We start from the raw sequence: 26415 nt of genomic DNA on the forward strand, positions 1-26415 counted from the left end.
GGCTCAAGCACTTTTTTCTTTGCTCTTTCCAGGTAAGTGCTTTTTATCATTCATCTAACATTCACACACATTCATACTCCAGGCTTTGAGGTCAATGTATTTTTTTTCTGATGACATTTTCACTTATTTTAAATATGGATTACACTGTGATATGGTCTCGTTCTAACATAGCACCTCCCTACTCTATCTAAGCACTCAAATTGCTTTAAACAACATGTCTCATTCACCCGTTCAAAGAAGCACTTTTTTCTATGCTGAAGTGCTTTCTATCTAACGTTCGCATACATTTATAATCTGATGGATACAGAAAGCAACTTAGTATCTTGCACAAACATATTTGGCAGGCAGACTAGAACAGGGATCGAAACACCAACCTTCCAATTAGTAGGTGGCCTGCTCTATCTCATTGGCTAGGATTGCATATTATTGCCTGTATGAGTCCTCATTTGTGAGTGTAACAAAACCTGTTTCATTCTCACCATTGGGTGAGATGTGGGCCTCGCCTCTCACCCTATGGTAGCTAGGATGGGTTCCAGGTTCAACAGTAAGCGCAGTCATTAAGTAAGGTGTGTCAATGTCGGAAAAAATTTGTGTCATTCCTCTAGCCTTTGCATCCCTCCTTCTCTTTCACCTCTGTCTGGTGGCCTCCCTCTTTTCTCTTCTGTGCTTTGCTACCCAGCCTTCTTCTGTCTCTTCCTTCATTATGCCTCATTATTATCCTGATGAAGAGTAAGTAAGGCCATTCTTCCCTTCCATCCATCTCTCTGTCCCTCCTTTCTTTCCAGTTAAATAAACATATGGGTGGCTCTGCCTTCCTGAACCTGCTCACCTCTGCTTTCTTGCCCTCCCTCCTCATGTTTTTCTGGCTCATTAGTATGCAAAAGAAACAATAATATTCCTTCATGTGCCTCCCACATTCTCCTGCTCACTACTGAGCATTTTGTTCACCCTTTCCCTTCTGCTCTTTACTTTTTCTTCCACTGTAAACGAAGTCCATAATGTAATAACCAATATCAAAATTTAATTTCTCTGAGGCCATGTGGGAATAAAGAGTTAATGAGATCAGATAACGGATGTTGTTTCCAGTGGTTGTTTTTGCCCAGTCCATAGGGATTGTCTTTATTTTGCCTTTTTCAAAATTACACTACTCTTGTCTGACTTTATTTCACTTTTGAATTAAGGAGCAAAATGAAAGGAGGTTTCACAAATCATTAAAATCATATCAGTAAATAGAATTAGTACAAAATTGGTTATGTTGCATAGTTCAGTTTACTAATGTAAACTTGAAGTGGTGTTGCATAGATAAATAACAGAGATGTAACCTGAGCCAACTGATCTTTAGGTCTTTATAACGCGTTAATTCCCGGTGTCAGAGCCAGACCTGAGCCATAGTCATTGACTGTATTAAAAATGGCCACTATGACATTGCATAGTAGTCTGTAGATGATTGTATTCAAGTCTCAGGTTTGGCAAAATGTGGCAATATTTACAATATTTATTCATATATTTATGATGAGATGGCTGAGCTTTGGTTTTAATCAGTAAATACTAGTTTAGAGTATTGTGTCCATCCATACATCCACAAATTGTGTCATAAAACGTGATGCTGACTTTAGCTAAAAAAAAAAGAACAAGCTTAAAACAAAAGCTGTTTACTGAAGTAACTAAACAGACAAGAGTATATTTTAGTAAATCTAACTAGTTATCAAGATGGACTGTCAAATAACCTGTTTTGTGTGTGTGTGTGTGTGTGTGTGTGCGTGTATTTATTTTGCTGTAGACTGTATTTTTTAAAACAAGTCATTGTAATGAACTTGTTTTATAAATGTAGTCTGAATGTTTGTTTTATTTAAATAAAGGTTGAAAACTGAACAGAGGGTGAACATACTGACCAGGTGATTATATGTCAGGGTTGTGTTTTTGTATCTGCTGCCCCCGAGTGGCCAAATTAAGTTGGGTCAAATAAAATGACTGTCAACCAATGAAACGTCAACAATTATCAGCTTGTTTACTGGGCATTTGACAGCTGAAACTGGCTAACCTGTGTTTTTTGTGATTTTTTTATATCTAAAGATTTAGTGTAAGATTTCTTGAGCCTAACCAGGCTCCTCGTTCACACAGCATGTCTATACATATACCGTAATTAATAGAGGTCTCTCTCTCTCTCTCTCTCTCTCTCTCTCTCTAGGACCCCGTATCACCTGCTGATTCCCCCAAGCCTTGACGTCAGCGCTATAAGCGATAGAGATCGCCGGTGTTCTGGGAATCCATCCTACCTGACAAACCATCCTACCCGTTGTTTCTACGCATGCGCACAACACGAAATTCAGTGGCGAAGCATCCTACCTCTGTGAATATGAGCTAGAAGCATAATTTTACAGCTAGAATTTAGTGGCAATCATCTTACTTTTGTTAATAACAGCTACACACATACTCTGACGGGTAAAATTACGTGCCAAACCATGCTACCTTTGTGAATGTGACCTACAAGCATACTTTAACGGCTAAAATGAAGTGGCAAACCGTCCTGGCTTTATAATTATGAGCTACAAGCATACTCTGATGGGCAAAGTTAAGTGGCAAACCGTCATACCTAATTATATTTGTGCAGGAATGACTCTGTGACAGCAGAAATGTGCATAAACTACTTACAGTAGGACGTTTTGCCAAAGTAGGACGTTTTGTCAGAACCGGCACTCGGCGGCGGCTGTTCCCACAGGCGCAGCGTCTGGCTGCAGTAACAACAGTCTGCTGGGACTTGCCCGACCGACTTTCGCATACGACCTCCAAACAGCGTGAGGGAGGGATACATCAAAACATTCATAGGACACCCACACCCACACACACCCTCCCCTTGTTTCGAGCCCTCTTCGCCTCTCCAGTCCCGCCATGGCGTCTGCTGTACCCGAGACGGAGGGGTCAGCGCGAAGCTCCCCACTGACACCGCTGAAGCTTGTCGGGCTGGTGTGCGTCTTCCTGGCGCTTTGCTTGGACATAGGAGCCGTGATGAGCCCGGCTTGGGTGACTGCCGACGACCAGTACTACCTGTCCTTGTGGGAGTCCTGCTGGAAGCCAACGAGTAGCGAGAACTGGCAGTGCAGCAGCACGCTGGACTCAGGTAAAGAATGGAAGGGGGTATCGATGTTGTTTGGGTTTATGAAAAAATAAATAAATAAAATCACCTGCTTCAGGTAAGATGTTAGAGCGTGGTTATCTTTTCTAATGTGCACTAACAGGAGCTTTGTATAACAAAGAGCTGTTCGTAATAACAGCGAAAACTGATGCTGAAGCTGATCATAATAAAGGAGGTGTGGTGGAGAATACCCAGATCCTGTTGACTCTAATAGCCAGAGAAAGTTATCATCCTGGCTAGTACTCTGACTGCCCACTGCCATAAGAGAGCGTCCCCCTGACACAGCTCGCCAGTCTCTCTCTTCTGGGATCTCCAGGTGAATTTTTGTGAGGGTAAAGTGGATGTCTTATGTACGGTTAGAGCTCACTTCACAATGCGTTTATAAATGCGATAGCTTAAACGTGATAACTAAGATGTTGTTCAGCACACACGATAGCTGGCACCAACAAGTCAGGGAGCTGTATAAAATTACATTAGACTTAAAACAATAAAGATTAATGATCTGAAACTTACTCGACAACTATTTTTGATAATCTGAAAATAATATACTATTAAAATCCAAAACACCCACTAGCTTTTTATTCTTTACTGTAAGCATTTGTTTTCTTTGTCTGTTTTTTAGGCAATTAATTTGCGTGATTTCGAAAGTGCCACAGCTGTCACCTGCACTTATGGATGTTGCCACTTGTCAGTTCTAAATTAATTAATTTGTCAACAATATACTAAAAAGGAAGGTGTAGTGGAGGGGAGAAGTGCTGGCTCACAGCTAATGACTTCATCCTATCTCACTCTTTTAATTTTTATCCCCATTCTATAGTTGTTGGGAACGCGTCCTTGTTCTCAGGTCCAGGAGTATTGGTTGATCATCAATGTTGGATTTGTTTCCAGGGCAACAACAGTTCACACGCATTGTTTTAACTAAATTGAAAGTGGCTGTATTTACAACCAGTGTGAAAGCAGGAGCTTACTGGGGTATTAAAAAATCTTTAAAATCTTCTGTCACATAGATACATCTACCTGGAACCAATCCAGAAGTCTACGCTGCTCTCTCTGTGGGTGGGATGAGATCATGAGTGTGTGTGTGTGATGGATTGTGTGTCTGTCTTTGTGTGACAAAAAAATCTGTATGTCAGCGTTTAAATCAGTGTGTGTGTTTTGGGCCAATCAGAAGCTACCATGTTGAGATGACCTATTTCTGGACATTCTCCTCAGAAGCCCAGCTGAATATTTCATGTCACACTCTGATTTCTCTGTAGTTGCATCTCCATTCCATCTCTCCCTGGACCTGGGAACACACACATTCACTTAATGTTTGTGTGAGTGTCTCATCTTTTCTTCACACACACACACACACACGTATTCACTCTCAGAGACCTAACCAGTTCTCCTTAATTAGATATCTCATTGCGAAGGTTCTGTGTCGTATGAGTATCTTTCCACCACAAATATTGATCTTAAATATACATCACACCCTTTATGTGTCAGTTGCTCTTGCTTTCCCTTGCAGTTTCTCTTTTCTGCTCGTCATTTACAATCACGTTTTCATTTCTTTTCATATTGAAGTAAATCTGAACTCATCATTGGGAAAATGCTTTCTTCGCCTCCTTTGTTCTTGAATATGTAGCTACAGTGGGCAGATTTGCAGCATACTCACTGAGTTGGATGTCGACAGTTCACAAAGTTAGCTGAGTTGTATAGTATGATTAAATCTGCCTGATCTACTCAAAAAGAAAAACAGGTACAGCATCAAAATCACCTGCCAATGTATGTGTAGGTCCACCTCACCCACCCACAGTTCTGTAACCGGGATAAAAGACCTCTGGGAGTGTTTGGTACCAGGGTCTTTGTAGTGAATCTTTTCAGTGGTCTTATGGTTCTGTTGTGGGGCCTTTGTCAACCAAGTTTCTTCCAGCACATACCAAACAGAGTGTTTTGTCTCATTACCATCTATTTACCCTCTTGTGTATAAATAGTTCTGTGTTACCTTAGTCTTTGTCACAGTGTCTGTTAATCCTTCCGGTGTGTTTTCTACCTTTTTTGCCCAGTTACATTGTGAGGAGTACAAGTTGTTCTATAGTTACACAAACTGGTGTTCAGCCTTCTGTAGCTTTTAAACTCCTTTCTGATGCTCATGAAGGGCTTTGTTGTCATCACATTTCACCTCTGTTCACCTGCAGCTGCTCCCCACTTCTCTCAGTTGTCCAGCACTTCTATGCTGCTGCAGCCAGCAAGCTTCTTTTCTCTGCCACCCCAACCAGCCAGTCAGCTAGCCAGCCAGACACCAGCTCCTTATCACCGCCAAACCTGCCACCCAACTACTCTTAGCTAGTGCAACTCAAGTATTGAGAGTATCCTTCATTCCATGACTCTGAATCAAGGAAGGGGCTCCGTCCACACCACTGGCTGCCTTTCCATCTACCCCCCCCCCCACTCTCCTCTGAAACTCAACCTGCATCACTGACATTCAACCATATCTCCTATTGGACTCCATCTCCTTCATCGCAGCCTTCCCTTCTTTTGGTTGGACCCTTCTCAAGCTCCTTGAGGAGTCCCATCTAATCTGCCGATGCTGTCCACCAGCACCAGCAAAACCCACTTAAGGATCCCATCTCCTCAACACTGGCAGAGGAGATGGGACCCTCCTGTCTCCAGCTAAGCCCCCAGTGGGGCTACGTCTCTGCTGCTTGCATTTGTCCAGCCTCTCCAGTCAGTAAGCCCACCTTGTGGTTGTGTCTCCACTGCTGGTTTTCACCTTTGCTTCCCTTCTGCTGCCTCCCAGCCAAATGGGCCCCCTTTTCTCATGTTACGGGAAGTCTTTGCTGCCTCCATCAACAGTTACAAGAGGGACCTCTGGAGAGACCTCTGCTCCGCCTCCAGGTTCTCCCCAAAAACAGCTCAGTCTCCACTGCTGGCCTCCTAGCCTGCGCTCAGAACTGGTGATATGTCTTTTATTTACATAAAATACTTTTAATTCAAACATTGATTTGGGTCCAGATTGAAATTTTCTCAAATTTGATGGATGTTTGACAATTATGACACATGGGTTGATACAGTTAGCTGTATCAATAATTGCAGTTGCAATTATAAGCATATCCCTTCTGTCATAGTTCCGTTTGGTCAGGATTCCCTTGTGTCTTAGTGCAATGCACTAAGTGACCCTTCAAGATAATTTCACAACCTGGAATATGGTCGTAAGCTCTTCAGCAGAACTCCCTCACTGTCTGAGAGAGAGAGAGAGTGCGAGAGCACATGAAACTGGAAAATGTAGGGGAAGCTCACTGCAAATTGGAAAAGTTTCCCATGTGATGAAGACATCATCAGAAGCACGTTCTGAAAAGTCAAAAACCAAAGTCTAAAAATGGCAGATGCTTTGAGGATTGCTACTGGGTCACATGTTGTCATGAACTTTATTGACTCAGAATTAGCTCTGCAGCTCTGTCTGAATCTGGACCCCTTACCTCATGCACTGCGTGTCACCGCCTTGTCAGGACAGTATCTTCCCGACATTACGCACGTTTCTGAAACCTGGCACACTGTCAGGCAACCATTCGGAAGAGATTTGTTTTTTGTTTTCCGAGCCACTAAAACACCGCTAGTTTTGGGGCATCCCTGGCTTCAACAACACAACCCACATATCAATTGGCAGAAGGGATGCATCACTGGGTGGGTGGAGGAGTGCCACATGACTTGCCTAAAAACTGCCTCCACTTCCAGCTGGTTGGCCTCTCCATCGGAGCCGCCAGCGACTTCCGACTTAGCCAATGTTCCCTCGGTTTATCATGACCTTGCTGAGGTTTTTCGCAAAGACCGTGCACAGTCACTCCCTCCGCACCATCCTTACGACTGTGCTATTGACCTGCACCCCGGCGCTCCATTACCAACCAGTTGTCTCTATAGCCTCTCCCTCCCTGAGCGAGAGGCTATGGAGAAATACATCTATGAATCCCAGATAACACACAGAATGAGTTAAACTGCAGGAATGTCTTAAAGACATAAAGACCTGGATGGCCGCTAACTTTCTGCTTCTTAATTCAGATCAAACTGAGGTTATTGTACTCAGCCCTGAAAATCTTAGAAATATGGTATCTAACAAATATGTAAGACTTTCTTACATTTCTTTCTTCCATTTGCGCAACATCTCTAAAATTAGAAATATCCTGTCTCAGAGTGACGCTGAAAAACTAGTTCATGCATTTATTACTTCTAGGATGGACGACTGTAATTCATTATTATCAGGAAGTCCTAAAACCTCCCTGAAAAGCCTTCAGCTAATCCAAAATGCTGCAGCAAGAGTCCTGACAGGGACTAGAAAGACAGAGCAGATTTCTCCTGTTTTGGCTTCCCTTCATTGGCTTCCTGTTAAATCCAGAATTGAATTCAAAATCCTGCTCCTCACATACAAGGTCTTAAATAATCAGGCCCCATCTGATCTTAATGACCTTGTAGTACCATATCACCCTATTAGAGCACTTCGCTCTCGCAATGCAGGCCTACTTGTTGTTCCTAGAGTATTTAAAAGTAGAATGGGAGGCAGAGCCTTCAATTTTCAGGCCCCTCTTCTGTGGAACCAGCTTCCAGTTGGGATTCGGGAGACAGACGCTATCTCTACTTTTAAGTAGGACTGGGTATCGCCACTGATTTTTAGAATCGATTCGATTCCGATTCACAAGGTTCCGAATCAATTCGATCCACGATTCAATTCAATTCAATTCAATTCGATTTGATTTGAATAGGGGAAATTTTGCCTCAGACAGTCAGAAATATTATAATTCTGATCACATATCAGTACATTTCCATATTTTTATATCTATAAAAAGAAAGCTGACATTTGCGAGACTTTATCAAAGGTGTAAGCAACACAGCAAATGCCTTTGTGTAGCTGAGGATAAAACACAGAAAAACACGAAGGAGATTTTCCTGGCCTGGGATTTTATAAAAATATTCTGCTATAGATCAAAAACGAAAGAAAACCATTACCGTAATCAACATATGAACATTAGCTGATGCTGCTGAAGTGAAGCAGAGCAAAGTTGCAGAGGTTTTATCAGAGACACAGCCAAGTGTTTTGCAGTTTTGCATAATTTTAAAAAGTTTACATTTGTTCAGTAGCCTATTGAATGGTAGAAATGAGGCTTTCTTTTCGGAAGTAAGTAAAAGGAAAAAAACAGCGGCCGACAGCGCTGTAAACAACAGAAGACTTGTGCATAATAAGCAAGCTAATAATGCAGAAAACAGATTTTTAGACGTGAAACTGTTCTTGAAGTACAGAGAGAGAGAGAGAGAGAGAGACCCCGAGCTCTGCATGAAGTGTGATTTTATCGTGGTGGAAGCAAAACAGCAAAAGTCAGAGGGAATTCACAACGATGTCTATGTGAAGCGTAGTTTGGATCTTCTTTTGCTGCTGGTTCAGTCAATATTGTTTGGAGAGAGATAAAACCTGCAGCTTCAGAATCGGCGCAAAAAGGGCGTAAACACAAAGTGCGGACACACCGAAACATCAGAATCAGCGAGCTGTCGGCTTTCAGCCCCGACCGTGACTGTGCCGTCGGGTGAGAAAGGCGACATCTCACTGATTCTGATCCGTGTTTATGTCTTTGTACAGAATCCATGTAGCTGCTCTCATTTACTGTTTTAGCTGTTTGGTGGTTGTTGAAATTTTGTGAGGTTTAACCTGAGATTCTGGCATTTCGGGCAAAATAAATTTATATAAAAAAATCGATTCAGGATTTTCATGAATCGATATCACGTTATCCAAGCCAGAATCGATTTTAATCGATAAATCCATGATCAAAACCCACCCCCACTTTAAGATTAGGCTTAAAACTTTCGTTTTTGCTAAAGCATATAGTTAGGGCTGGATTAGGTGATCCTGAATCCTCCCTTAGTTGTGCTGCAATAGACGTAGGCTGCCGGGGGATTCCCATGATGCATTGAGTTTTTCCTTTCCAGTCACCTTTCTCACTCACTATGTGTTAATAGACCTCTCTGCATTGAATCATATCTGTTATTAACCTCTGTCTCTCTTTCACAGCATGTCTTTCATCCTGTTTTCCTTCTCTCACCCCAACCAATCACAGCAGATGGCCCCGCCCCCTCCCTGAGCCTGGTTCTGCCAGAGGTTTCTTCCTGTTAAAAGGGAGTTTTTCCTTCCCACTGTCGCCAAAGTGCTTGCTCATAGGGGGTCATATGATTGGTGGGTTTTTCTCTGTATATGTCCAATATAAAGCGCCTTGAGGCGACTGCTGTTGTGATTTGGCGCTATATAAATAAAATTGAATTGAACTGAATTATATACCTAATGTATACAAAATAGCAGAACTTGAGCCTAGATTACTATAGTCACTTAATTGTAGTGATTTAATTGGAAATCAAATTTGTCTTGTTTCACAATAAGTCAGTGTGAAGACTTAAAACCCTGTATAAATGCTGTCTGGCTCTTTGTTGTGTTATATTTTCCTTTATTTCATCATTACTGTCCTTTCCTCCCTAAAGGATTTAGCGATACAATTCTAATGTTAATTATTACCCCTTTGTAGTTTTACCATTCTTCCCTTCCCTCACCCCTCCCATCTCCATTTCTCTGTTCTGTTTTCTCGCGGGTCAAACTTCTCTAGTATTTCCTTCACTCCCTTCTCTCTTTCCCCTTCCACTCTCCTTCTTCAGCTCCATCTCTGCTCTCAGTGAGCCCCCCAGAGACGCCTGTTCTATTTGTAGTGGCTGAATGAAGAATGGGAAATGATGTGGCATACAGCTCTATGGCAGACAGACAGTGAATCCACCACCTAAAACCCCAACTACTATCGTCAACACATCTGCACACACACACACACACACACACACACACACACACACACACACACACACACACACACACACTTGCAGGAAAAGGCATTTGCACGGTCCGAAAACACACTCGAGCTTTGTGTGGTGTCATTTATATTATGACACCACACATGCATTGGAGGAGCCAAGATGGGGGGGTGGAGGAATGCTAGCAGCTGAAGGCTAAAATCTCTCTCCCTCTCTCTCTCTCATTCATATATATTGTTCTGCCTTTTATAAGGTAAACTGGTTGTTACGGTTGTAAACTGCCCTAGAGCTCCCTCTAATGGCTGCTTTGTAATATGGGTTTGACTACTTTGGGAAAGGAAAAATGAGACCGTGAAAAAATCAAAGATGGCAGAAAGTGATGCAGAAATGTTATTGTTCTAAGCTGATACGGACCTTAAAATGTTTATGCCTTGGACAAGATATGTCTGTAAGTATGAGTGACGATAAAATTATTATTATCTTTTGTTTTGTGTAAAAATGGTACGATAATTTGTACATTTGAAAGTTTTATCTTGTTAGCTTGCAGTAAGAGTGTAACAAGCTAGTTTATACACACACCCAGCTCGCCCCTGCGGGCGGTTTATCCTTCAAGCTCGGGTCCTCTACCAGAGGCCTGGGAGCTTGAGGGTCCTGCGCAGTATCTTAGCTGTTCCTAGGACTGCGCTCTTCTGGACAGAGATCTCCGCTGTTGTTCCCGGGATCTGCTGGAGCCACTCACCTAGCTTGGGAGTCACCGCACCTAGTGCTCCGATTACCACTGGGACCACCGTCACCTTCACCCTCCACATCCTCTCGAGCTCTTCTCTGAGCCCTTGGTATTTCTCCAGCTTCTCGTGTTCCTTCTTTCTGATATTGCTGTCATTCGGAACCGCTACATCGATCACTATGGCCGTCTTCTTCTGTTTGTCTACCACCACTATGTCCGCATGGTTAGCCACCACCATTTTGTCCGTCTGTATCTGGAAGTCCCACAGGATCTTAGCTCGGTCATTGTTTCTGTACACTATGCCGGCCACTTGGTTATGGCGTTCCATGTATGCCCTGCCTGCTAGCATCTTGCACCCTGCTGTTATGTGCTGGATTGTCTCAGGGGCATCTTTACACAGCCTGCACCTGGGGTCTTGCCTGGTGTGATAGACCCCAGCCTCTATGGATCTTGTGCTCAGAGCTTGTTCCTGTGCTGCCATGATTAGTGCCTCTGTGCTGTCTTTCAGTCCAGCTTTGTCCAGCCACTGGTAGGATTTCTGTATATCAGCCACCTCCTCTATCTGCCGGTGGTACATACCATGCAGGGGCCTGTCCTTCCATGATGGTTCCTCGTCTCCCTCCTCTTTCTTGGGTTTCTGCTGCCTGAGGTATTCACTGAGCACTTGGTCAGTTGGGGCCTTGGTCAGTTGGGGCCAGGGTTATACACATGAACGACACTGGCACTGCTCTGTACACTGGACCAGATCTGGGGCGCCCTTTAGGAGCTTGACAAAGTTTGGGATGAAACTGCAGCAATAACCAAAAACAACCTCACCTCTTTTATGGCCTTAGGACACAGGCAGGATGTGATGCCTGTTGTCTTCTCCACGTGGGGGCGCACCTGCCCGCCTTTCACGTGGTACCCCAGATTCTATACCTCACTCTGTCCAAGCGCATACTTCTTCGGGTTGGCCATAAGCCCCGGCTGCCTCAGGGACTCCGGGACCCGCTGCATATGCTCTGCCCAGCTGTCCAGGAGAAAACACATTTGCAAAATGCTATTAAAAAGTGGCAACATCCACTCTCTGGGCTTGTGTGAGATTGTCATCGCAATGGAGGAAAGCGGAGGAGGTGGAATTAGCACCTCTGTCCCCAACTCATCTCTCTCCTTCACCAAGCTCACCATAGAAGTGGTTTCACCTTCTCTCCATGCTCTTAGGAGGTTGAGGTGATATATCTGTGTAACCAGCCCATCAGTTTGAGGGCAGCAGACGCTGGTACAAACAGATTTAATGCCCAATAATTTATACCATTCTTCTAGTGTGTGAGACATGAACAATGTGCCCTGGTCAGTCAGCATCAGAATTCCTACTCTGGAGCACGATTGGTGCACATCCACCCGGATGCCTGGCCAATAAATTCGGGCCATTATTCATTTCAGAGTTTTATATATCCCATGTGACCAGCCACTGGGTTGTAATGAGCCACCAGGAAAATAATTTCCCGGCAACTTTTCGGCACAAATAACGGTGTGTGTGTTCTTCCTTTGTGTGAGTGTCGTGTCTGTCCCTAATCAATACAAAATGTGGAAATGGCAGCGCTGTTTCAGGGCGAACCATTTGATCATCAGTTTTCATCACTTGGTCAAAGTCTGTGCATAGGGTGTCATCACAAGTCTAGCGTTCCTAGCTTTACTTTTTGTACTGAAACATTGTATTTGTGCTTGATGGCATTTTAAAAATCATGCATGAATCGAGGTGAATGCACAACAGGATTGTCATCATCCCTGTAATGCAATATCATCTCTGTTGTCACAGTAGTGTTAATCACTTACTTTATAAGTCATTTTCAGACATTCTTTTTTGCATCTTTCAAGCAGTAGCATTTTAAGAATAGATATACCTCAAAAAATATGTTCAAGTAGTATCCTCTCCCCAATTGCTTTGTGGAGACGGTAGCACTTGTTTTGGATTTCATTTTTCTGTATGTCGATCATAATGTATTTGTTTTCTACTAGTTTGAGCACTCTAAGCAGATCTGTGGTCTTTTTTGTGCCTAAGCCCATTTCACATCAAACTCCCATGAATGCCTGACCCTGGATCCAGCAAAACAGCCCTAGACCATCCCACTGCTCCATGTTTGACAGTTGATACCACATACTGTGAAACCATCCTTTCGCCTACTCGACAGCGTACAAAGATCCTGAGTGCTGAACTGAAGGTTTCAAATTTTGATTTATCAGTCCATAATACCTTCTTCGAGTCTTCAGTAGTGCAATGGGAGTGTTTCATGGCCCAGGCAAACCTCTTTGTCTTATTCTGACATCTTAGCAATGGCTTTCTTGCAGCAACTTGTCCTGTCAAACCTGCAGCTCAAAGTCTTCACTTCACAGTTGAAACTGAGACCTGAACTCTGACCTTGATCAACCTTAAGATCAAGGTCAGAGTTCAAGTTTTCTGAAAATCTTGTGAATGCAATAACTTCAGTAGGAACTACTGCTTCTACTACTTCAACTAGGATTTTCAAATTTATACCATTAGTGCATCTACTAGGAGGCTGAGGGGTAGCACTGGCAGCCACCAGTGTGTTTGCCTTTAAGAAGAACATACAAGTGAATTTATTCCCATTGTTCTTCCATTACATTCTGCAAGTTTTCACATCAAGTAACCTCTCACATTTTGCAGCATATTTATAAGATAAGACTTTATTGATCCCACAACGGGGAAATTTTTGCGTCACCTCAGCTCAGGTACAGATATCAGAAGGAAATACAAAAATACAAATAAGTACAATCAATGAAAAAAAGTAAGATAATACACTGTATACAATGGTAGCATACACAGTATGTGATTATGGATATGGTTGGAAATATATAAACTATATAGCTTGATATAGCTATTGTACCACTACTATTCCTATTTATAGACATGTACACACACACATGTACACACTAAATATACATATGTATACATATACATACATATATACCTGCACATGTCCATACACATGGAAGGTCCATTATGCATGAAGTGGTGACCGTGGATGTTCACAGTGTCCAGTGACTTATGACATCGTGATTGATTCATAATGATGTCTCTGCATGTCTTACACTAACATAAAGTCTACCATAATTGCAATTTTGATACAAAAATATTAGTGTTTTACACTAAAGAGCAAAAAAAACATGTGAAAGATAGGTGTGGTATTACTTAAGCTTGCAACATAAGATGAAGTGGTAAAAAGTCACATTACAGCAACAGGTATTTGCTTGTGTGTGAATGGGGAATTAGTGAATTTCTACAGTTCCCTACTGTATATGTTTTACAGTGTTATTGATGCATTCTGAAAAAGGGTTTTCTGGTGCTGTGGTGTACTGTGCAGTGCAAGAGAAACAGAAAGGCTCTGCATATTGTATCGGTTTAAAAGATAAAACCGCAGAGTTTTATAGCAAAAGCTGTAGTGTGTGTGTGTGTGTGTGTGTGTGTGTGTGTAAATGAGAGCAAGCTAGAAGGAAGTGAATATGTTGGTTCCAACAACTGTCTTTTTTTGTAAATATGTAACAGTAAATATTTAAATTACCATGAATATTTGGTCCTTTACAAAAACTATAATTTGTTTCGTGGGTTTTTTCCTTGTTGGCTGTCTCAAAGCTGGTACTGGTGAAGGTCTATCTAGCAACAGAAATCCTTGTATGGTAAGTTTGTTTAAGCCAACAGAAAATATTATTTTAACATTTGTGTGATGTTTATCCTTAATTGGCAGGAAAAACAATTTATACCCTAATGAGTGAAAATTTTTACTGATTGTGTTTCTTACCTGTGTTTTCTCCTAAGGGTGTTCAGGCCAGAAGAGTCCTTCCTAAATGCCTTTTAAATCTTCCAGATAGCACCAAGTTGTCGAAGAGGGGTGTAACACGTCTGGCTACTGTTTGACCCAGCACAACACACACAATGGTCATAGCAGTGATTAACCGTGAATCTTTATAGTGGTTATTTCTAGCTGTTGCAGCCACTCTTTCTCTCATCTGCCCAGCTCACTGCAATTGCTCCCGTGCAACTCTCCTCTCTTTCCCAGCGCGCTGATGAAATAGTAGAGGCATGATTCGACAATCAGTGGCAACTGCGCTGGCCAGCCTCCCCTGGCACTACCCCTGATCCTGTTGCACCACCCCTCCCCTTCAGCTGAGCCACAAACCACACCCCACCACATACCCCCATCAACCGACTTTACATTGGAGAGCCATCCAGCCTAGCCTACTGGCCCTAGATGGTCATCACAAAGAAGAAAGGATGAAATAGTTGAATTTGACACTTCAGCCCCCAGGTCATCTTAATCCTTTGCTAAGCTCACCAGAGGAACGGATTCCACCTGTCTCCATGTTTTAAGGAGGCTGAGGTGAAATACTTGTGTGGCTCCACCCCTTCATAGCCAACATCCTCCCCTCGCCATGTAACCACGAAGGTTCACAAGGCACTTTATCTCCCTGTGAAAATGGTCTGAGTTTATCCCCTCTTTTGTATAGTTGCTGCTAACCTTTCTGGACCTGGAGAAGATTTTCACGTGATAACCTACCTAATGTGTGTAGCTCTGCTCTCAGATCCAGAACATACTGAATTTCTGTTTTACTCAGGCTTCACCATCTCATCAGTCTGCTGGTGATGGATGCTGATGTACAAGAGCAAATGGTTCAAGCGTCCCACCGTTATTGCTATCATGTACACATATTATGTATATATTCATTTGTTTGACTATTGATATTGAAACAGGTTTTAATTATGTCGGTACAGTTGTTGGTCAGTTACTTTTTATTTGCACTGCAGTATGGGACAATAATTAAGAACTACACTTTAGGTATTAGCAGTAGCTCATAGCCAAAGTAAGCATTTATTCCCAATTATTTACTATTATCTTAACATGTAAATTTCATCTTCCTCCATCTTTTCTTCACTTCTCCACACCTAGTGCTAGCAGCAGCAGGCTACTGTGACAATGAGGCATGGTTACTACTGCTGGTACTACTGTTCACGGTGTAGCAGGCACCTTGTTTTCTCTCAGCTAGCATGTTTTCTCTCAGCTCTCCAGCTTCTTGCCACTTCTTGCACACTAAACGTTTTTTACAAAGTGCATGAGCACTCATCAAAGGTAAGGGAGGGACCAATTGAATTAAGAGATCTGACTGGGCAATTCAGTGTCAGTAATGAAAATGAATGAATGGCCTGCTGTCAGTGCTTGTACAGCTGGTGCGCAGGCGACCCATTAACCCAAAAGTGCCTTGGTCCACCAGGAAAATGTATTCAGGGCTGGACTGGTAATCTGGCATACTGGGTGAAGTTATATCCCCATGTACTCCAGTGAACTGGCCCAATTAGGTCCATGCCAATGCGCTCAAATTCCACCTCCGTTAATGCTAACAGGTACAAAGTTGCTTTCAGAGTGGCCCACTGGTTAACCAGCTGGCACACATATAACATGCATATATCTTTATATCTATCTCTATATATGCATTTTCCCACTTTTTAACAAACTGCTAACAATAGCCTAGTCTTAATTTCATTAAATGTGCTTTCTGTTTTTAAATTTAAAAACACATTTTATTTTTTAGGTTTTATGTTTGTTGCATTCTTTTAGAGACATAAATATGTAATATTGGTTGGGCTGAAAGTGGCCCATATTTATGATTAAAAAAACATGAGAATTGTCCAGTCAAATTTTTAGGACATTAAATTATGTACATATGGAAAACAATTTGTACATTTGCAATTTATGTAATTATGCACTGTAAGTGTGCTAAAATCAGTCTGTTTAATCAAGAACTATATAAAAACAATCTGAAGTATATAAAAGCTATGATATTTAAACATTAAAAAAAACACTGATAACCTTGTATCAGTCGTATTTACTCACTGGATTTGGTGTTGAAAGTGTGTTTCTTTAATCAGCCTTTTACAGTTGTAGATGGTACAATCCTATCAGTACAGCAATAATAAACTTGTGTTACATGCTCTCCGAGTAAGTGTTCAGAAAATGACACTGTATATCCTGCAAGCTGAAAATAAATATTATATTTATTTTTTGCTTTAAACTGAATTACAGTTGTCACCAAGATCCATCAGCCTTTTTCTGCCTTTTCACATTGTCCCATTCTATTTTGTTTTCCTCCCTCTTTCTCCTTTTTCTCATGTTTTATTTCCATATACATTGCATATACATTTTTGGTAGTTCCTTTTTCAACGTGTAAAATAAAGCGAAGAGAATGATATGGTGGCAGTTATTGCAGTTATTACACCTAATTCTGGATTTGCTTTGTAAACTCCGATGACCTGGAACATCCGACCAAAAGAAGTCACGCAATACCAACACCAACAAAACTTCCCTTTCATTTTCTGTGTCAGGTTCCTTTAAATATACTGTGGCTTCTGTTGCATTCATTTCACAGACCGATGACAACGTTGACTTTGAACCCCATTATGAAAATAATGAGGCATATCTTGAATCTTAATAGCACTGTTTTGGGTGTTGCACTCCCTTGCTGTTTTTGCCCTGTTTAGTAAATCTGCCTCTATTGGGGAAGACCCCCAGTCTAATAACCATTTTAAAAGCTGGTAAAAATCTGAAAACATTATAAAATCTATGTTTCAAGTTTATTTTTGCACAAGGTTACTGGCTACAACCAGTATAAGTATTTTTTTAAACTGGTAGTTTACTTAGTGTGGTTAACTTACAACCAAATGAAAATGCTTACCTTTCTTTTGCAGATGTTTTACTAAGTTATTTATAGTTTGTGCTGCCTTAATGAAGGCCAGTTTAAATATGCCTCCCACGGTGTCTGGAAAAAAGAAAAAGAAATAATATAAACAGAATCTAAATTACGTGAAATGACAATCATTAAGTCTGAAGTGGAGTAGGAAGAAATATAATCATATCACTATTATAAGTGATATGGTGTGTGCATGTGTGTGAATTATTTCAGTGTCGTTCAAGCCACAACACATAAATACGGGAAGATTTTTGATAACCTGCCAGCAAAGCTTTTTAGTCCGGGCTTTTTGTCGGCCTAGACATACTAAGTGCACTCTCTGTCTTCATATTGTTCACCACCTCTCTGTCCCCAGATCCTTTGCACTGTACTCATCTCCTGTTCCTCCCCATTCCACCTCCACTTTTCCTTTCACTATCCTCTTTTCCCATCCTGCTGGCAACCTTTTTCATTTTGCCCTCTGTCCTTGTAACGTTATACTAATTTCTGCTTTGTTTCCTTCTTCCTGTATCGGTTTTCCAGTTCCATCTTCTCTTCCGGCTCTCCGTTATTCTTTTCTATTAGTCTCATTCTTGCACACCTTCATAGTAAAATAGTAGTATATTAGTATAATAATATAAAAAGTCCTTCCCCAGTGTCCTTTCTTTCATCTCCTAGTCCTTTCCTCTTTGTCATAGTTCCATTTTCTCTTATGCTTACCTCCTTCTCAGTATACTGTACTCACTGCTTTTGTGTTAGTTTTACATTAGTTATTTACTTGTGATTGTTTTTTCCCCCAATATAAATAGCACGGTCATAGTTTTACTCTCTCACAGTGAATGCATTTTCTGTTCTTTTACTTACTTTCATCTTACGCTCTCTCCTTTTCTTGTCCACCTTGCCCTTACAGACTGGCAGGTTGCTACGCTGGCACTGTTGCTAGGGGGTGGAGCCCTGGTGCTGATGTCATTCTTGGTTGCTCTGGTTGCTGTGTGCATTGGCACGAGACGGCGGTTCTACACGCCTGTTGCCTTCATGCTCTTTGCTGCAGGTCAGTATACACAAGAATACTGATGTACATACCTATACATACCTATTTTTACCTCCAGGAATAATTGGAAAATTTCAATTTTGGGGCATGAAATGCTTAATTTTGCAAAGCTAGATGTGCTGCTTGTCAGACATTTTTTTAAGATCTAACTGTGGGTACCAGAGAAATGAGAGAGAGCACTAAAGTGTAAATCGCCCAGAAATGGTTCACAGATTTGTAGAGTCTGTGCAACTTGTTATAATTATGAATGCAGTCAAAGCACTAATGAAAAATGAGTGCTCATGAAATCACTGGAATATGACATCTTTATGGATGTGTGTGTTGTAGCGTTGTGTCTCGTCGCACAACTCTACAAACCTGTTCATCTTGATATACAGCCAAAATTGAAGTTGAACAAGTACTCTTTTGCAACAGAGGCAGGACATTGAAATTACTGATTAATTATAATGATAATCTTCGTGGGGGCAGCTTTACCTTCATCTGGGTGCAGCTCCTATTACTTCATGTGTAACTTGGCGGTCAGAAGTTTAGATCACGAGAGGCACTGATGTCCAAGGTGTTCAAAATGTCTGTGAGGACATTTAGCTGGTGAGAGTCGAAATGCATCACTTCTACATGACGCTTTCGAAGGGGGATATAGTATTTTTGATTATTTAACACAACATTCAAAATCACACATTTTGTAGGCAAATAACATCAAGAATAGTGTTTAAACAGATTCATCTATCTATTTATTGTATTTGGCAGGGGGTGCTGTGATGAGCTGCAGCACCTCTAGTACCACTAGACCTTGTGCTGTACTCAAAGATAATCTAAGATATTTTGCTTTGACATTTGACATTGCTAGCTTTTTTATTTTTTAAATACCTCAATGTGAGTAACAAAGGATTCCTTTATAAGTATGTGTTGATAGGAATGATACTTGATCGAACCAAATTTCGATACTTTTTTTGTAAGTTTTGTAAGATGTAAAAGCAAATTAGTTTTTTGCAAGACTGCATTTTTACCATTTCTTCACAATGGATTTGAACACAACTGTTTTGGTAATTTAAACCATCCATGCTTCAATTAAATAATCATCAAAAATCATTATATGATGTATAATTTTAGAACCTGGAAAACAGATCAATCATCTGTGGCTACTTGTTATTCGTACTGGTTTTTCCATGATGGGATGCGGACAGCAGTTTTAAACGAGCCAATACAAAGGCTGAATGTTTTGGGTGAACTATAAAGGGACTCTCAGTGAATAATGGATCACAACTAACACCTCTTTAAGACTTGTTTATTTTATACCACTTGAATTCGTATTTGCATATTTTTGAAATATGCAGCCTGGACTTTTTGATTCAATAATACATAAAAAATTTTTTTTTATCTAAATACCGACTAAATACAAGAAAATTTAGAATGACCAATTTTGTGCTTTTTAAATCAGTTTATTTTTTCAAGTTTTGGGGAAAAACCTGCAAATAAATCAATTTTACACCCACTCCAACTTGATCAGTGTTCTGATTATTCAGTGGAGAAGGTTTCAAAATCGGTTGTTCGGTTGTTAAGCTTAACGTGGGAATGCTTTACAAACATTCAGAGATGAACTTGGGTAAACTTTCTCAGAGATGAAATGCCGGTTTGGTAGCGAGGCTCCAAATGCTCAGCCAGGCCGCCGAGAGGTCTCGCACGCCACAGCTGCTCTATCACGTTACGCATGCTGCCCCAACGTGCTAAGGTTATGAGCTGGGTTACGCCATGTCGCAAGTTTTGTGAGGTGCTTTTATGATATTTAATGGATCGGATTACATTTTTTAAAGATAAAGAGTAAAGATTAGCTGGTGCCATAAAGTTCTCCAGATGAGAGTCAAATTTAATGGGTAAATACTCAACTCGAAACATCCTGGATGTGTACAATTAGTGTTTTCATAAGACAACAGAAAAAAGCCATAACACAGGAGGGAGTAACCTGATCCCAGGCAGGGTAATCTGCTCCATTGACTTTTTTTTTTCTTTCATAGGGGTCATCTCAATCACTATTTGTCCTGCCCCTCATCCATGATCAGTTTGCCTTGGGTGACTCTAAGGGCAAAAGCCCCAGAAAACACACAAAGCCTCCACCACAATAAAGTGGCTCTCAGGGAGGGACGTTAAAATAATAATAAAGTAAATAAATAAAAAGAAAACTGAAATACTGGCAAATTTTAACCAACACCAATGCACATCAAAGACCTGTAACTCAGATCATTTTTATATTGTAAAGATAAAATTTTGCATGGCTTTATTGGATATGCTAAATTTAGACTGACTCTGGGTGATAGCAGGACTTACTAACTGATGTTAATGATCCATAAGATGATGTTTTCTGTTCAAAATGATCTGCTACGAAGATTGAATTGCTATATCCACTTGAACAATTTCTTTGTGGGATTTTAAATATAACTTTTATCCATTTAATTGTCAATTTGTGCAGTTTGAGACATAAACCTTTTTTTTTTTTAATTCCAGTTTATTTTCAGCTTTACATGCATGCGTAGAATTATGCTAAAATCTGTATATCGCATCCAGTTGTACTCCAGGCCTGCAGTTTGGTCCTCTACCCTGTCAAGTTCATCGAGAGTATCAACTTGAGGATCTACCATGAATTTAACTGGGGCTACGGCCTGGCCTGGGGAGGCACCATCTTTTCCTTCGGTGGGGGAATCCTCTACTGCCTCAATCCCAAGAACTATGAGGAATACTACTAGTGCTACCTCATGTCTGGAACCCTCTGGTCACATCTTCAGAGTCTGAGAGGTACATAGGGACTGAATAACATTTCTAATGTTCTGGGAAAGGGGGAGGGAGTGGGTGTCTATTAACAGCTCGATTCCCAAGAACTTTAAAGGGAAACATCGGACAGCCAGTAACTGTATTATCACAAGTTTTGCATCCAGACAGTGAACCTAGTGGTCTGGAGCTTAAGCTTTTTGCCTCAATCAACACTAGTGTCAGTGCTGACTCTAATGGATATTCAGACTGATAAGCCTCATGTTAAATGGTGCATCTTGGGACAGATGAGGTAGGGGGCTTACAGGTTTATTCCCAAGGCTCGTGATACAGTCTAAGGAGAACTGACAACAACACGGTAACAAAGGATTCAGTTTACCAGTGTTAATACCTCCATTCTGAATTGCAAGAACTGCTATTATGTCTATTAACTTTTCTGTTTGGAAAAACAGGATGTCAGACTGACACTTTTGCCAGTTACACATGGATGCGCATGCACATACACAGGCATAGGCAGCATATCTTTATATGTAAAGAAACCATCAGAAACCCTCAAGCTCATCATCATCATCATCATCGTAAGTGCTTATTTAGGAGCTTCTTACACTTAACAAAAATCAGGCATTTCCACCGCACACTGTATAAATACATGTTCAGTTATTGATTTGTCTTTTACTTTCTTTTTTTATTCCTACGTGTTTATGGGTTTCAGACATCCTCTGCAAAAAGAAGAGTTGTGTCATTTTTTTTATTTTTATGCATCATGTGACCTAATTTGAGACTGTTGGTTTGTAAATGGTGGGAGTTGCTTTTTTTCTACATACTTATGTTGCTTTAACAAGAAAAAAAAGAATCTCTTAATTGTTTTGTTGGATTTTATTTTATTTTATTTTTAGAGTTCTGTGAAGCTCTTAAACTTTCACAAGGATGTGAGACATGCTGCAGATGCTAGAGTTGTGCCTCATAACTTTTCATAACACAGATCGATTTGTCTTGTGGGAGAAGGTAAGGAGGGTGGAATAAACTAAAGACATTTGCTCAATATTCTGTTATCAACCCACTTGTCTGTTACTGTGGCAACCCACAGGGTTTGCACATGCAGCTGTCATCATTGATTAGCTATGATTGGAGGTGTGAGATGGGACAGCGCTCGGCTAAATTTCGATTGCCTATCATGCTGCGTTTCTTTGCATATGGAGCATCCTTTAGTCTTCTTATCTGGCTCATGGCAGTGTCTACAACACACACGAGACACACAGCTCCAGTCTTTCAGTGGCCATGTTGTCATGCACAGCAGCAGTTTGAGAAAATTAGAATGTGTTCTGAATTTAATTATGTTCATACACACACACATTCACATATTACTGTATAAAATTCAGTTATTATGTTTACTTTCATTTACAATCGTTCCACAATAATTTGCATCGTGGGCCGATAGAAAGGAAAAAAGATCAAACAAACATGACTTTTTGTCTTCTTGCGAGGAAAATGGTGGTGCGTCCACCTTCTACAGGAGATATGGACATTTCCTTTATTTTTATGGCACAAAAGGACAAGTGTGTAATGGTAAAATGGCAGAAACAACTTTATACTGCTAGCACATGTTTTGCAAAGCTAGCCAGGATCCCACAGTGATGATGAAGCTGAGTGCATGCTGACCCAGTGGGATTTGTGTTGGTGTGTGGAACTATGTTGTTGACTGGTAATCATGAGACAATGCATTCCAGGTCATTTTATGGAGTAATGAAAGTACTGTAACAAATGACTTTCTGTGGTGAGGAATTATGTAAAATACTGCATTACGTTTAACAAAATTAACAAGTAATGTTTAATACATTACTTTTTTGAGTAACAACCGCAGCACAATATATCTAACTAATTAAACAATTTGATGAAATTTGTATTCATCACCCTGGGGCGCCTCTGTCAGTGCGCCCCAGGGCGGCTGTGGCTACAATGTAGCTGCCATCACCAGTGTGTGAATGTGTGTGTGAATGGGTGGATGACTGGATGTGTAAAGCGCTTTGGGGTCCTTAGAGACTAGTAAAGCGCTATACAAATACAGGCCATTTACCATTTAATCCTAGCCCTGTCTACAACACATTGTTTTATTTATCAAGTCTTTTACTTCATCTTTTGGAAGATGATAGATTAAAGACATTGGTCCGTATTTTTTAAATAAAATCTCAAAATACGTGAGATCCCTAGCTGCTCTGGCAACCTAAGAAATAAATGGTTAACATTATCAAAATGTGTGTTTTAACCAAAAAGATGATTTTTGACAGGCCCTAAGCAATTTTTGCTTTCAAAACAAAAATAAAACTTACTTTTCTTAATATCATCATTTCCATATCAGGTTTACTGACCCTGTGACTCTCTCTATAATCTGTAAATAAAATCAGTGTGGAGAAATGGTCACAAGTAGGCCAGAAAAACATGTATGTCGAAACTCTGATGTCAGATGGTAGTGGTGATTACAAGAAGCCATTTGGATTGCAAGGAATCGGTGTATTACTGTGCTGCCGTGTCTTGGCCTGCAGTAAGTGTCGGGGATCAGCACTGCATCCGGAGTGTTAAGTTTTTGCTGGCCAACAAGCCAGACATGCATCTGCTGAAATGGGAGAAGAAAATGCTAGTATTAGCCAATATCAAATGGCACAGTTAACAGGTGTTAGGGCACATTTCAACAAAACCCAAGATGTTTTTTTTTATATCAAGCACTACCCCTTTACAGACAAACTGATCTGATAATCTTTTTTTTATGTCCCAACAGGGTGATAATAATGTAAGGTTTACTTATATTTCCCTGCCCTCCAGATTTGGGTCCAATCAGTATTTTTGGGCCATGGATCCAGAAATATTTCTGGGTAAAAAGATAACTGATGACCAAATATTTTACCCTCTATGTTAATTTTGAACTCTAGATTGGACGATACTCTTGTGCAATAATGTTTAGTTTTCCTCTCCCCCTCTGTACTGAATTATTTTGCCAACCCTGCAACCTCCGTTTTCGAGTCTGGATGCTGTAAGCACAGGGAGGAGGTGCAAGTGTTGTCTGGTATTTTCTCTATTCCCCATTGTCACATATTTGCAGTGGAGCTGTCAGGTAACTATTGCCTAAAAATAGGAACCAGGCTGAGTCCCTTGGCACCTTAAAATAAAGGTTGAGCTGTGAAGTCACCTCTTGATTCAAGCTGCTGCAAGAAATCCATTTATTTTACAGTGATATTTACAGTGGACATTTGAGAAGCTTCTTCACTTTAAAATCATCACACTTGGAAAAGAAGGTCCTGCTTTAGATTACAGTCCAGACAATTCATTCACTTCCTTTCTGTTTAATAGTCACTTTTACATTTGATGTACAGAAATAAAACACTGGTTTCGGTATTGTACTGTAGAAAGGTTCAAAATACAGAGCTAATGTAGTTGTAGGAATTCTCGGATATTTGGGGAATTGATTTTTTGCCAGGAGATGAAAAAAACACCTGCAAGTTTAAATTTAAAGCTTGTAAAGCAGCATCTAAGTGATTGTTTGGTCATATGAGAAGATCATATTTATTCACGAGGACAGCTGCTGGCTGTAGGTACATACAGATACAACACGGTATGGGCCCAAAGATGGAGCTAAACATCCATGAGGAACCACATGGAAAAAGGCTAAAAATGTTTCCTAATATGTTCACCTATGACTTTGATATTGAATTCATTATTGAAAACCCTTAAAGCTATGTATAGCTATAAGAGTTTTACATGAAAAAAACATCTGCCTAATATTCTTTAAATATATGATACAGGATGTAATGCATTCACTTGATCAATTGTATTGTCCTTCTCTAAATTTACAAGATAATTATTTTGTAAATTCCAAGAAATCCCAGGCTCATGGGATTTTGAGATTTATTAATAATTCAGAAGAGAGGAGATTATTATTTATCTTTTTTTTTTCTCAATTTGTGAGATAAATGTCCTGCTGCTGGCAGCTAACTCTATTTTATAACACAAGGCATGGTACTGCTAACAGTTGAACTGTAATCTAAAGAGCTTTTCATATTGTGACCTTCAACTTTTTCAGTTTGAAAGACGTCTCAGCATTCCCGTTTTCAGCGACGGGTTCAAATCAGTGGTCATACATACAGAAATGTGTGACTTGATGACTTGTTCCTCCATTTTGCCAGTGATAGACAGGAGACCTGACCCAATGGTAAGGTGCAGTAATAGAGATTATCATCGTATGATATTTCAGTATAACCGCTACTGTATTTAATTTTGTATGGTCACTCCTTAGTGATTGTGTTTGTGGTGTAGAGGGGCCTCAGGCACCACCACTGTAACAGACCTGGGTTAAAACACACAGGAATAACTTAATGAAAGGACTAAAATATAAATTGAACACCTTCAACATAAAATTGAAATATTAATTCTTATGTGTTTTCTTATAAATGCTTGTGAGGAGGAAGTATCCCTTGTCTCATATTCTTATGTTTTGCCGACCTGCCATACACACTCAGTAAAGAGGATGAGTGCCTTGACAGATAAATCCAGATCAAAAGCTTACTGCTCTTTGGGAGCTCAAGCCTGTTAAACGGTGCAGCTGCTGAGATTCAAAGTTGCAGTCAACATTTGCAAATTTACAGAAAGCGAGTACATGGTAGGCTGAAGCAGATATGTGTTTGAGCTTCAGTGGCAATGCAAATGTGTTGGCACCCATTCAATGAGGCACATCTTTACAGTTCTGGATAAATAACAATATTTGTGTAATTGTCTTTAGTCGAGAACCTTTTAAGCTTGGTAAACATACAACAAAACACTGTCCTTGTATGTTTTAGCCTGGTCTGATTGTAGCTATTAGCATTTGTTTCATGATCAACTTGCTGATGAAAAGTAGAGACTTGTAAACAGAGAGCGCTTGTTTTGTTTTTTTTCCATCTTCCAGAAGACTGGTGAAAAAACACTGGCTATTGATGTGCATAGGGATTTAGGATGTATAACAAATGTGTGAATGACAGAGAAAGAAGTAAGTGTGTCTGACATAGAGACAAAGAGTGTGTGTGCACGTGTATTAGCTTAATTTTACATGCCACTGTAGAAATTTCAGTTCTTGGCATTTATCTCTTTGTATGTTGTCACATTAAACGAACAGAACGACTCACTCTGTGTCTCACGATCTCTTTTCTTATGTCGGTTTTATTCAACTCAGAAATTTTACTCATGGTGAAG

The 26415-nt window shown here is 40.5% G+C and overlaps 1 protein-coding gene across 1 annotated transcript; it reads left to right on the forward strand.

The window, feature by feature from the left end:
- The first annotated feature begins 2696 nt into the window (after window positions 1-2696).
- On the forward strand, window positions 2697-26348 carry LOC146360706 (transmembrane protein 47-like). The gene is made up of 3 exons (XM_084921606.1): window positions 2697-3118; window positions 18298-18438; window positions 20998-26348. Exons 1-3 carry the CDS (start codon window positions 2890-2892, stop codon window positions 21174-21176), a joined length of 549 nt encoding a protein of 182 aa, XP_084777732.1. The 5' UTR covers window positions 2697-2889; the 3' UTR covers window positions 21177-26348.
- Window positions 26349-26415: the final 67 nt, after the last annotated feature.

Source organism: Perissodus microlepis, chromosome 23 (genome assembly GCF_051167445.1).
Source record: "Perissodus microlepis isolate ML-2025 ecotype Zambia chromosome 23, ASM5116744v1, whole genome shotgun sequence".
In the NCBI taxonomy this organism is placed as follows: Eukaryota; Metazoa; Chordata; class Actinopteri; order Cichliformes; family Cichlidae; genus Perissodus; species Perissodus microlepis.

Excerpts from the sequence above, each read along its gene's own strand:
- LOC146360706 (XM_084921606.1), top strand. The coding sequence starts at position 2,890 with ATGGCGTCTGCTGTACCCGAGACGGAGGGGTCAGCGCGAAGCTCCCCA. Across the intron at positions 3,119-18,297 it reads CAGCAGCACGCTGGACTCAG|ACTGGCAGGTTGCTACGCTG; the intron begins GTAAAGAATGGA and ends TTGCCCTTACAG. Across the intron at positions 18,439-20,997 it reads CTTCATGCTCTTTGCTGCAG|TTGTACTCCAGGCCTGCAGT; the intron begins GTCAGTATACAC and ends TATCGCATCCAG.